This window comes from Zalophus californianus, chromosome 6 (genome assembly GCF_009762305.2).
Source record: "Zalophus californianus isolate mZalCal1 chromosome 6, mZalCal1.pri.v2, whole genome shotgun sequence".
In the NCBI taxonomy this organism is placed as follows: Eukaryota; Metazoa; Chordata; class Mammalia; order Carnivora; family Otariidae; genus Zalophus; species Zalophus californianus.
Genome location: NC_045600.1, coordinates 64,865,059 through 64,878,604, shown reverse-complemented (window position 1 = coordinate 64,878,604; position 13,546 = coordinate 64,865,059). Strand labels below are relative to the sequence as shown.

The 13,546-nt window shown below is 34.9% G+C and overlaps 1 protein-coding gene across 6 annotated transcripts in view; it reads right to left on the bottom strand.

Moving 5' to 3' along the window:
* Positions 1 to 13,546, bottom strand: part of STRN3 (striatin 3) — a 104,892-nt gene that overhangs the window by 11,113 nt on the left and 80,233 nt on the right. For 5 of the 6 annotated variants that reach the window (XM_027569654.2, XM_027569651.2, XM_027569650.2 and 2 more), the window contains 5 exons: positions 7,599 to 7,732; positions 6,074 to 6,249; positions 5,834 to 5,881; positions 5,418 to 5,539; positions 902 to 1,069 (listed from right to left, as the gene is read on the bottom strand). In XM_027569654.2, coding sequence (XP_027425455.1) covers positions 902 to 1,069; positions 5,418 to 5,539; positions 5,834 to 5,881; positions 6,074 to 6,249; positions 7,599 to 7,732 — 648 coding nt within the window. The remainder of the gene's footprint in view (positions 1 to 901; positions 1,070 to 5,417; positions 5,540 to 5,833; positions 5,882 to 6,073; positions 6,250 to 7,598; positions 7,733 to 13,546) is intronic. The other variant, XM_027569655.2, reaches the window with a different exon arrangement.

The following is a 13,546-nucleotide window of genomic DNA, read 5'->3' as shown; positions in this document are numbered from 1 at the left end:
ATAAAGCTTGGAGTCTGGAATCCACCAATGCAGTACTATCCTACCATGTCCTGGGCAGCAATTTCTGTCTTTGTAACATTCAACTGGCCAGATCAATGCACAACTAGGTGCAATCCAGAGTGTCAAGCAATAAATTACCCAGATGAATTAAGCAACAAATATCTAAATAAGTATTTACCTCAAAAGTTTGGGTAATTGAAAAATTAGTAGAATCACTAAGGTATCTAAGAGTAACCCTACAAAAATAAGCATAACTATTTCTCTAAAATGCTTTAAGAGAAAACATAGTTTTTAATAAAAATAAAAGGTCTGATTTTTAAAATAACTTAAAAATGTCTTGGAAAACATGACTAATACCAGTACACAAACATATGTATATAAACAAATGGTATCACAAAGCAAACTGCTTACAGCTTTCTATGACGGGAAACAATTTGAAATTCTACATGTAATTCAGTTTGTACTCCCCCCACCCGCCGCCAAGGGTGCTAATTCAATGATTATGGCTAGACTTTTCAACCAGTGTGCTCATATGTATCAGGTATGCTTAAGACTGTGATCCCTTCAGTCTTTGTGGGCAGCCACCTCCAGCAGGTGGAGAGCCTCATGTTGTTTCAACAAGCAGCCTCATTTGTCTACTTCACTACTACAAAGAGTTTAATTTTTTAAATAAGACATGTCCTGGAAAAGGTCAAAAAGCACGAAGCTATAGGATATACTTGCAAAACTCGTTTCTTGTTTATAAGAAATGACTAAGAGTAAAAAAGATTATCACATGCTTTATAAAATTCTTTCAATATATCTCTTAGAGTAGCACAGGACTAGTAATCATTTGCTTTGTCATTCCTATCTTCCAAATTTAAAAAAAATCAGCTTTTTTTAGAGGGCAACATTTACTTACCCTTGTCTGCATTGTAAGTGCAAATACATGGCAGTTTTTCTGGTGGATTCCATAACCTAACAGTGCCATCTGCTGAACAAGACAGTAACTGATTCTTTATGCCACTATAAGCAAGACCCCAGACAGCATCTGTATGTGCAACTAAAGTGCCAGCTAGAACATTTGGCTCTGGGAAAAAACAACAAACAAACAAAAATTAGCTAAAAGAAGTTGGAAAGAAATGTTTCAGATAATTATAACTTACCATATAATTAAGTATAAAGCCTATGCATAAATGGCCATAAGAAGATAACCAAAGTTTACACACTGGCCATATCTAAGTTGTAGAATTATGGATTATTTTTCATCTCCCCCAAAATACTTTCCTGTATTTTTAGAATTTTCTATAAAGAACATACACTTTTTTAAAAAGCAGCTTTAGTGAGATAGAATTCCCATACCATATAGTTCACCAATTTAAAGTATACAATTCAAGGGGGTGCCTGGGTGGCTCAGTTGGTCAAGTGTCTGGCTTAGGCTCAGGTCACGATCTCAGGGTCCCGGGATGGATCCCTGCGTCAGACTCTGCACTCAGCAGGGGGTCTGCTTGTCCTTCTCCCTTGGCCCCTCCCTGCCCCCCGCTCATGCTAATAAACAAAATCTTTAAAAAAAAAAAAAAGTGTACAACACAATGGTTTTTATTATGTTCACAGAGTTATACAATCATCAGCACATCAATTTTAGCACACTTTCATCACTCATTAGCCATTCCCACCCCCCACTGCCCAATTCTTCCTTCCTGCTTTTCTGCAGCCCTACATAACCACTAATCTACTTCGTCTAAGTCTGACTATTCGGGACATTTCATACAAATGGTCCTTTGTGACTGGCTTCTTGCACTTAGCATAGTGTTTCCAAGGTTGGTCCATGCTGTAGCACACCTCAGTACTTCATTTCTTTTTACTGTCATATAATACCCATTGTATGGATTTTACTGACGCAGTTATCATTTGATGGATATGGTGGCTAATAATAACATTGTGTACCATCTGGCCTATAATCTTGTTTCTCTAGTAAATTCCCACCTTCCACAGCTATTTCTTACCACCTCCAGAATTTTCAGTTCCCAACCTCCCTTCCTCATGAATGATTATCTCTGATTATCGACTTCACTGAGAAAATACAGCACTGAAATAAGAACCCCTTTCCCATCTTTCCTCCACCCAATCTACTAGTGTAACTTGCTTACAGATAGGAGTAAGGAACTGTCCACCTTCTTCTCAAAGGCTAATAATTCTACCAGGTAAATTCTGGATTCCATTCAACTCACTAACCTGCTTTCATGTTTACAGTTTCCCTACTACACAATAATTCTCCTTCTCCTTAGGATCATTACCACAGCAAACAAACATGCTCCAGAATCTCCTGACCTAAACAAAAACCTTCATTAACCTTACAATACCCCTCCAACAGACAGCAGAAGACCATACTGAATAAAATGTTTTCCCTCTCATTCACTCTCTAAATCAATGTAATATGGTTTCTGATACCATCACTACACCAAAATAACCCTTGCTAAAATCACTGATGATGAACTCTTTTTTATCAAGTTCAATAAAATTTTTCTTTCTTCGAACATTTTTTTCTTGGTTATTCTCATCACATTGCTTTTTATCCAGAGTGTACCTTAAAAAGTTGCCCACAGGTCTCTTCACCCTCTGGTCTTAGTCCCTACATCCAACCTCTGGCTAAAACCTGGGTGACAGATTTGTCACATAAAAAAAGGAACCTTTCTATCCTCATATTATTAGACCTCTCAACAACATATGAAAGCACAGACTGCTTCCTTCTTCTCAAAAGGGTTTTTCTTTTGGTATGCTTCCATGATCCCACATTTTCCTGCACTTCCTCCTTCCTCACAGGCCACTCCCCAATTTCCTGTGTTGGCTCTCCTGCTCTAGTCACCCAATATCAGAGTTGCTCAGGACTTTGTCCTCTCTTCATGCCCTATACAACACACTCTTCCCTATGTTATACAATCCATTCTCATATCTTGATATTAACTACTTGATATTGCCATCTCTTAATATGCCCTAAAAACTGAACTCACCATCTTTAATCTTCTCACACCTGTTCTTCCCCCATTTCAATATCTACCATTATATACTCAATTGTTCATGTCAAAAAATACAAAAGTGGTGATAAAAATGTTCTGAATTAGGTAGTGGTAATGGATGCACAACCCTGTGAATATAGTTAAAACTGTATACATACGATATATATAGTAAAAACTGTATACATAAAAAGGGTGGAGGGGTTCCTGGGTGGCTCAGTTGTTAAGCATCTGCCTTCGGCTCGGGTCATGATCCCAGTGTCCTGGGATCGAGCCCCGCATTGGGCTCCCTGCTCCACGGGCAGCCTGCTTCTCTCTCTCCCTCTCCCACTCCCCCTGCTTGTGTTCCCTCCTTCGCTAGGTCTCTGTCAAAAAAATAAATAAAATCTTAAAAAAAAGGGGGGGGTGAATTTTATCATGTGAATTATATCTCAGTAAAGCGGTTTTAGAAAGTAACAAATCAAGGGGTCCCTGGGTGGCTCAGTCGTTAAGCATCTGCCTTCGGCTCAGGTAATGATCCCAGGGTCCTAGGATCGAGCCCCACATCAGGCTCCCTGCTCGGCAGGAAGCCTGCTTCTCCCTCTCCCACCCCCTCTGCTTGTGTTCCCTCTCTCGCCGTGTCTCTGTCAAATAAATAAATAAAATCTTTTTAAAAAAAAAAGAAGTAACAAAATCAAGAATCACTTACCATCACTTTATCCATTCAATCCAATTTATCAGTAGATTCTTCCTAGTCTACCCTACTTGCCCAATGTACCATAAATCCATTTCTAACTGCTCTGCTACTAACTGCTTTACCGTCATTATGACCATGGGAACATCATCTCTCACCTAGTCTACTGGACCACTACATTACAACTTTACATTACAACATTACGTTAGTATTCTTTTCTCCACTTCTCCCACCCCTAATCTAGCCTCCTTACAATAGCCAGAGTCACCTTTTTAAACCCTACATTTATTGGTCACTTCCCGGCTTAAAACTCTTTCCTGAAAGTTTCCTTAAAAAAAAAAAAAAAAAAAAAAAAGGTGCCTGGGTGGCTCAGTTGGTTAAGTGACTGCCTTCGGCTCAGGTCATGATCCTGGAGTCCCAGGATCGAGTCCCGCGTTGGGCTCCCTGCTCGGCAGGGAGTCTGCTTCTCCCTCTGACCATCTTCCCTCTCGTGCTCTGTCTCTCATTCTCTCTCTCTCAAATAAATAAATAAAATCTTTAAAAAAAAAAGATTTTATTTATTTATTTACTTATTTATTAAGTAGACTTTGCACCAAGTGCGGAGCGTGTCACAGGGCTCAATCCCATGACCCTGACCTGAGCCAAAACCAAGAGTCGGATGCTCAACTGAGTGAGCCACCCAAGTACCCCCTAGAAGTTTCCTCTTATCCTTTAGATTTTGGCTTAAATGTCACTATTTTGGACTATATCTAAAGATTCTCTTCCATAGTACTTATATCTTCATACTGCTTATTATAATTTCTAACCACAGACTCCACCTCTTTGCTTATTTGTTTAATGTCTGCCTTTTCACTGGACTAATTCTTATTTCTTGATGTAGTGCTTAACACTATCCCTGGCAAATTTAGGCAACAAGTGTGTTTTAAATAAAAAGACCAAAGAGCTCCTGAAAAAAATTTTTTTAATGTCTAACAATGTTAGAGTCTGAGTACATTCTTTTTTTAAGCTTTTTATTTATTTGTCAGAGAGAGAGATTGAGAGAGAGCACAAGCAGGGGGAGAAGCAGGCTCCCCGCTAAGCAAGGAGCCCAATGGGGAACTCAATCCCAAGACCCTGGGATCATGACCTGAGACAAAAGCAGACGCTTAACCGACTGAGTCACCCCCAGGCATCCCGCTCCTGAATTTTTTTAAATGAACCAACCATTAAGTGGATCACTGTTCATTTAACTCTTCTCACACTAATAAATATTCCTTTTAATTTTTTATAATTACAAACATGCCCTTATAAATATATTTGAATACAGATACAGGTATTTCTGTGGGACAGATTCTTAAAGTGTCATTTGTGAGTAAAAGGTTTTTAATTAAGAAATTTTTTGTCCTCTAAAAAGTTGTACTGATTTATGCACTGACTGCCACAATTTGTTTCTACTTTCTTCTGCTAAGTATTTTTGAACTACATAAACTCTTAAGTTTAAAAAATTGTTCCTTAAATTTTATTCTCCTCTTTTTGTTAACTAGTACTAAAATTGTTTTAATATAGTTTTTTTTTAAATTTTTGGACAATAAAGTACCAATTCAGAGGCTTAAATATTCCATGGAATGATACTGCTTAATTTTTCCCTTTAATAAAGCAAATTAATAGCAAATGAAAACTAAATGAGGAGACTAATACATGTTTAAACAACCTTATAGTAACAGTTTGTCAGCTCCATTCTCTTAAAAAAATGTTTTAAGCCTTTCACTTACCGTATGTATCATAGGGATCCACATTAGGGCTAGGCATATTCCACCACTGGATGGTTGCATCAATACCACCACTAAAACACTGTTCTCCATTAGAACTAATAGCTAATGATAGAACAGGACCACTATTATAGGAAAAGAGGCAAAAAATTACTTAGAAAGTCTAAGAAGAAACTCCTATCTGTATCCAACCTCTAAATTCACACGGTATCTAAAAACTGTTTAAAATTTAAAACGTAAATTTGAACAGTACTGATTATATTCTAATACAATTATTAATCAAATGAAATACTACTCAACGAACGTCTTTTCTATTATAAAACAAACATTATGAGAAAATTTTAAGGTTTGAGGGTTGATAAATAATAGTTAACAATAACTATGGTAGTTAATTTAAGTACAAATTCAGTAAAACTTACATGTGGGCCCTAAATGTGTAGATAGGCTCTACATCTAAAGAGGCACTCCTAAAAGAGAAGAAAAGAAGGGTGGGGGAGAAGAAGGTAATTAAGTAACCGCAAATTACTGGCTGACATTCAAGAATCACTAGGTAAGATCAAATGAAAGCTTAAAAAAAAGAACCATAAAGAAGGGTAATTAACTTAAAATTATTAGCACATGTGGAAGGAAAAAAGCTAGGCTAACATGAAAATACTTGCTTTTTGGCAGGAACTGTTTTTTGCAAGTTCCAAAGTTTCAGAGTATGGTCCTCAGAGGCAGTAACCAGCACAGGTTCTACAGGATGAAAAGCTAATGCCCGTACTCCATCGAAATGGCTACGTAGTGTATACTTGGGGTTCCATGTCTTTCGAAAGGCATCTTTATTGGCAGGCAACTAAAAAGAAAGAGTGCAATATTTAGTAGTAAAAGTAGTAAACTGATAGGAATGTGGAGTTTTGTGTGTTTTGGTGTGTAAAATATATATTATTAAACTGCTTTGCTAAAATGTCCGGTGAAAATTTAATGTACCTTAAAAACTTTATAACAAATCTTTTATCATTTAATAAATGATACTAAGAAGAATAACTTCAATTAGCTTTCAAATACCTAGATCAAATGAAGAGTTCCTTAATCTGTTTTACCTAATCATCGGGCTAAACCCAAAAGTGCTATTAAACGTCAGATGAGAACAACAAAAAAAAACTACCATGCTGCAATGCTTTACATGAAAACAATTATATAAATTACTACCAAAAATCCAAGAGAACAGTATTAACAATACAGCTGTCATTTAGAAAATTAGCATGTGAAATTTTTAAAGGAAGCAAATTAAGGTACTTTGCAAAAGTCTGAACTAAAGACACTTTAAGAATATTGTCATCCTATTTTCATTATTGTTGATACTGGTAAGAGGTTAATCTTTTTACCTTCATTTCTCCATCTGTAAAGACAGGCTGTGAAACCACTTCTAAAGTAGTCAAAAGTTTACTAGAATTTAGTTGTTTATATACTTTGAAAATATTAATTAGAATTATCCAGCCCACCAAGGCTGATATCTCTAAAAAGCATGCCAATCTAGGTATAACTTAAGTATAAAATGTAGAAAAAAGAAATGTTACAAAAGGGAAAAAATTAATTTGCTGAAAAACTGCAAATTCATTCATACAAAATCTAAACAAGTATAGTTAACTCTCAATTGAGTGTTTATTGTCTATAAAAAATTTAATCCAAGACAAGTTTCACCTCTGTACACTACCCTTCCCATCCAATCTCCATTTTCTCCCCATCCCTCAAATGAAGGACTAAGTAAGTATTCAGGAAATGGCAAGCTAACTTTAACATTATGCTTACAAAAATAAAAGTTCAAAAATAAAACAATTTTTAAGAAGTATCCTGAAGGCAAGTGATTCAGGTTACCTATTTTTTCTCTTGTTGACACCAAAATATGGCTTAATTTGAGTAAATAATTGAGAGTTGACTACTCAAGATAGATATTAATCAACCAATATTATAAGGTAATCAATCATCCCAAAACTTCTAGCTAATCCACCACAATACCTAAGAAAATTTAAACACCACAAATTACAAAAGAAAAACTATATGTCACTTCAAATCAACATATTGACACACTTAAACTTATCTTTTCCATGCACCTTGACATTAATTCTGTTTTATAAGTGTTTCCAAAAAAATAAGGAGCCTTCTATTAAATCATTAAAAAATTAAAAATAAAACTGCACTTACATCATAACTATAGTCTGCATCATTTGTTACCGTCAAGTCTGCAAGGTCTCCAAGGCCCAGTACACTTAACAAAACATCATCAGAACCCATAATAAATGACTTGCCTCCTCCAGATGGAAACGTTATTGGTTCAGCTATAAAGAACAAAACCGCTTCTTAAATGCTGAAAAATCATACAGTACAAGACAATATTGTGGGGGAAATGTAAGCACTTAACAGTTACAATATTAATATAATTATTTTTTGTTTTCCCACTTCCCTCCTATTTCTTCCACTCAAAAAATCCTATTACTGAGTAGTAATAAACAAATGCTTATTTGCTTATTTACAAACTGCAATATAATCTTCTAAAAATCAAATATGCACTAGATATATTATTCCAGGATGGGAGGGGGGATCACAAAGGCTTTGTGCTTTGTCTATTTAAATCACTTATCACTTTGGTACAATGAGAACTACAGTATTTTTTAAATACTAGAGTCCTTTTGCTTTGTATCGCATCTGCTTAGATGTGGTAGGTATTCTAGTCCCTGACAAAAATTAATGCAAGCATTCAAATGTAAATGGTTTCCAGTTTATCAGTTTACTGAAATGAAGCCTTAAATTGCTCAGATTACTCCCGTAACAACAATGTTCTAGGAAAAGGGCAGTTCTACAACCAACAATGTCAGCTTCCTTTCTGTAAAAGGTTAAAATCCATGTGATGTTCAAAATGCTTTCCATTTTTCAAGCTTTGACTATGATTTCTTATTTTAACTTTCCTTTTATCTACCATACTTCTAAAATAAAATAACTACTCTATATTGACTATACAACTTTAAATTAAATTTCTGTTACTTTGGCCAGTTAAAACCAAACTCTGCCATAATCAGAACAGCTATACTATTATGTAAGTATTTTGCTACAAAAGTTATAGTACAAGGAATAATTCTCAGTATTATCTCACACACGCTTCAAAAGCAGAATTTTAATCTGATGATACGAGAAGAAAGTACACAAGTCACTGTAATACAAAACAACTCAACATATCAGAAAACATTTAAAATTCATGAGCAAATTTAAAAGGGAAACATTTAAAAACTCAAGCTAATTATTAAATTCGAAAAGTTCCTATGAAAAATAATATAAACTTAATATACTACAAGAAACATAACAGATGTAATGAAATTAGTCATCACTAATACTACTGAAAATTATTCTAAGACACAAGTTAACTTCTCCTAAGTATATACTACTTTTTGTAAATTTTACAAATGTAAAATTTATCTTTATTTAGAATATCTTATTTTATTAATTATCAAAGTAAGCTATATAGTTTGACTCAAATAGGATTCTAAATGACACTGCTAAAATGAAGTTGTGAGTCAGCAATAAATCTGGAGTAAATTTGACCGGAAATATACACAGGTATGTTAGTCATATTTAATCTTTCAATGATTATGCTTATTAAATCTAAATCTACAGAAATTGATCCTTCCTACCAATGTCTAGTATGCAGTTATTGGTAATATCAGAAGCTGCAAAAAACTATGAAATAGTTTAAAATTATGTTAAGAATAACTACGTAAAATTCATTAGGTAATATTTTCTCAAAGCATTTTTAGCCAGTACAAGGACAAATTTTTCTTTTAATCTCGTAATTTGTAAGACAAATTAGAACAAACTGCCACAATTCCTCCCACTCACAATTACACACTCATTAACACAAATCTTAATAAAAGCCCAAAAAATTACTTTAACATAGTAACAAATTATTTTGTGTTATTACATAGAGCTTTTGCAGAGATATTTCTGATCAGCTGTTGAGGAATTTAGGGGCATGTGAAGAGAAGTTGGCTGGGCAAAATTAACTACTTTTAACCAGATTTCTAATTAAGCATATGACTATATTTCTCCAGCTCACTCTATATACATTTATTTATATATAGCAAGCTTACTGCTCACTCAGCAATTACAAATATAGCTATGTGAAAAAAGTATTTTGTGCTGTATTTCTACTTTCCATAATCACCCATCACTGGGGCATACAGTAATCACAATAAATAATTTATTTGCCCTTTTTTTGCAGAGGGAATTAGTTTCTATTCTATAAATTCATTTTATTTATATAAATTCATTTTATTTATATCAACTACCTGCAGCAAACGATTGCATAAACATAAAAAATGTCATTTGCAATTCAAAGAGAAAAAAATTATTAAAGTAGTTTTTAATAAAGAAAATTATGATACTTTTTATCAGATAACCTAGCCGATTTCATCAAGCAATTTAAGAATACTATTATTGTATTAGCATTTCCTTTTTTGGAAATCTTAGGGTCTACAAAATGGGATCTTACAACAAGGTTCTTTTCATACATCTATAACTAATTCTCCTTTTTATGGACACAACTGACCAAGGAAACCTATAGCTCATATATCAAACAAACTCTTCCTTTCTCCTTCAATTTTATCAAACCTAAAGAACACAGTCAAATAATTAATTCCACTTATGCCAGTGGTGACACGGTATATCTTCAATCTTTATTAAAAATAGCCTGGTTAAAAAAAAAAAAAGTCTGGTTAAAACCAGACATTTTTTTCTTTATAAAATGTAGTATGATATGAACTTCAACAAGAAAACAAAAAATTGGAAAATGCCTCTGAAATAAGAGATTATAAACTCTAATGTTCCCTTCTGAGCTCTAGGTCAAAGTTGAATTTGCATCTTTTTAAATAACAAACTCTAATTAAAGATTTACCCTTTAAAAAGTTTAATGAGGTTTGTGCTTATTGGCCTCCTCCTCCTTCCATCATTAAGCAAGAGTTACATCATTGACTTAAATTTTTTCTTTTAAAAAGTACACATACAAAGGACACCTGGTAGCTGGCGGTTGAGTGTCCAACTCTTTGTTTCAGCTCAAGTCATGATCTCATGGGTGGTGGGACTGAGTCCCGAGTTGGGCTCCGTGCTTAGCAGGGAGTCCGCTTGAGGTTCTCCCTCTGCCCATCCCCCAATTCATGCACTCTCTCCCCCACAAAATAAATAAATCTTTAAAAAATAAAAAGTAAAGGGGTGCCTGGGTGGCTCAGATGGTTGGGCATCTGCCTTCGGCTCAGGTCCTGATCCCAGGGTCCTGGGATTGAGCCCCGCATCTGGCTCCTGGCTCGGTGGGGAGCCTGCTTCTTCCTCTCCCTCTGTCTCTCTCCCTGCTCATGCTCTCTATCGCTGTGTCTCAAATGAACAAATAAAATCTTAAAAAAAAAAAAAGTACACATAAACACTCTCAGAGCTCTAAACTGATTTTTGTGTAGTGTGTGGGCCCTAACTGGCTTTTTCCACAGGTCAACGGTTTGAGGCATTTAAAAGGGTCTCTATTTCTGCTAGTATGCTTTGCCTTAAATTGCAAAACCTACAGTTTGTATGTATTATTAACTACAAAAATTTTAGCAAGTTTCCCAAGTATTATTTGGTAAAACAGACCAAAAGCTAAGGAAGCTAAGCCACTACTAAATGGCTAAAATAAATAATGGAGTTGGTACATGCACAGAAAATAACTCCTAAAGTAAAACAGGAAAATAGCTTAACAGTGGAAAAGAGATCTGGAAAAATCAACAGACTATTTTACTATTCCTGTTATTTTTCATGCTTTAATATATTTTGTTTTGGTTTTATTATTTTAGTGATTTTCTTTACTTCAAATTTTGTTACAGATTATGCTGAATGGTAAATACATGCAGAGATGACTGTGAGGGAAAAATGCAAAATTATTTAACTGTATGGAAAATGTGTTACTCAAAAACTCTTAAAAAGAAAAAAACAACAAGGTAGGGCACCTGGGTGGCTCAGTCAGTTAAGCGTCAGCCTTCAACTCAGGTCATGATCCCGGGGTCCTGGGATCAAGCCCTGCATCGGGCTCCCTACTCAGCAGGGGGTCTGCTTCTCCCTCTCCCCTCACCCCACTTGTGTGCTCTTTCTCTCTCTCTCTCAAATAAAGCCTTTAAAAAAAACAAACAAAAAAACCAAGGTATTCAAAAATATTTAACTGGGGCATCAAATTCCCTTATACAGCAAAAGCAGAAACAACAATGAAATATAGTCTATACACCAAATTATTAGATACTAAATTATCTTACATACACACACACACACACACACACACACGCTCATATATCACAACAAACCTTTGGTGAGAATTCAGTTTCATTACTTAGAATTATAACTATCTAGACCTAGAATTCTAAGTTACTCAAGTATATCTACACATCTTCAGCTAAAATCAACTTTGGTAAAAATGCCTAAATAGTACTTTCATTTCCTACACATTTCTAGTTTAGACACATTTTAGAAAATTCATTACTAGATAGTATATATCTGGTACCAAGTTAAACAATAATTCTATTCCTTTATTCTACAATAATTAAATTAAGCATTTGTTCCATATATTTTTAGAAATTATATATAAAGTTTCAAGTACAATGTCTGGAATTTAGAAGTCTTCTAAGAAAGTGGTAGTCATTACCTAAATTCAAGCAATATGACAAAATGACTAAATAGTTTTTTCCCATATATACCCCTAAAAGTCCTTTTTCAAACTACTATTTTCCTATTAGACCTGTAAGCTAAAGTTAGATTTCAGAAAGGTACTCTGAATTGACAGAAACAACTCCACTGAACATTAGAAACAAAAGTAAGATATGTAGACATAAAAGCCAAAAATTCGGGATGCCTGGGTGGCTCAGTCAGTTAAGCGTCTGCCTTCCCTCAGGTCATGATCCCAGAGTCCTGGGATCAAGTCCCACACCACTCCTTGCTCAGCAAGGAGCAGGGTTTCTCCCTCTGCCACCCCCACCCCACCCCGGCTCGTGATCTCTCAAAAAAAAAAAAGTCATTCTAGTAGAAGCTGACCCTGCCTGCTTAGAAGGCAAGGGCACCTGGGTGGCTCAGTTGGCTAAGCATCCAACTCTTGATTTTGCTCAGGTCATGATCTCAGGGTTGTAAGATCGAGGCCACGCAACTCGGAACCTGCTTAAGATTCTTCCCCCCCCCCCCCCCGCGCCAACCTCTCTTACAAAAAAAAAAAAAAAAGTCTTGAAGGGATGAGGGGCAATTTATCTCTCAGATTAGTTATCAGGTCATAGAGTTTTGTCCTGCTGACACCTGTAAATTAATGTCAGCAGTAGAGGTTCATTTAATGGCTACCACCTGACTTGCTAGCAGCCTTTAAAACTAATTTACTAACAAAACAGGCTATTTTTCAGAAGTTCCAGTTATAAAAATCTCAGATAAATGTATCTTCAATTTCCCAAACCATCCCTCCAAAAATATTAAAAAGATTTAAATACTTCATATATTCACAATTTCTGTGGAGAAATATATATTCACTGTTTTATATCTATATATAAAACGGAGTCTACTGTCACTCAACCGAAGTTCTATAAGCTCACAGATACCCTTAAAATAAAAGGAAATTTTGGTGTTTAAGATTAATGTTTAACAATACAGAATAAAACATGAGTTTTTTTCCCAATTTTATTCACTATCTTAAAAAGTTAACAAATAAGTACACATGATTTTTATATGAGAGGGCAACAAAAAATTGACTTTCCCTGGTGTTTATGTGGATATTTTCCTGCCGCATTTACACAAGTGTCATTAACAAAGCAACCCCAATTTTTCTCAAAATTTTTTTTCACTTTTCCCAAATTTGAAAAGTCTCATTTACCCATGAGTGCTCTGAGATTCTCATAATAGTATGAAAAGTCAACACTGTCATGGGTCATAAATTTAAAGGAAGAATTTCAGCTGCTACCTGGATAATTCAGGCCAAAATATACAAAACTCAAAAGCATCTGCTTTTGAACTTTAACTCTGAACTTCAGGAACGACAGAAGAACTATTTCTCTTAACTATTTTGAAAGAAAACCATTTTAAGAAGGTCAGAAAAAATAATTTGAAAAGACTAAATA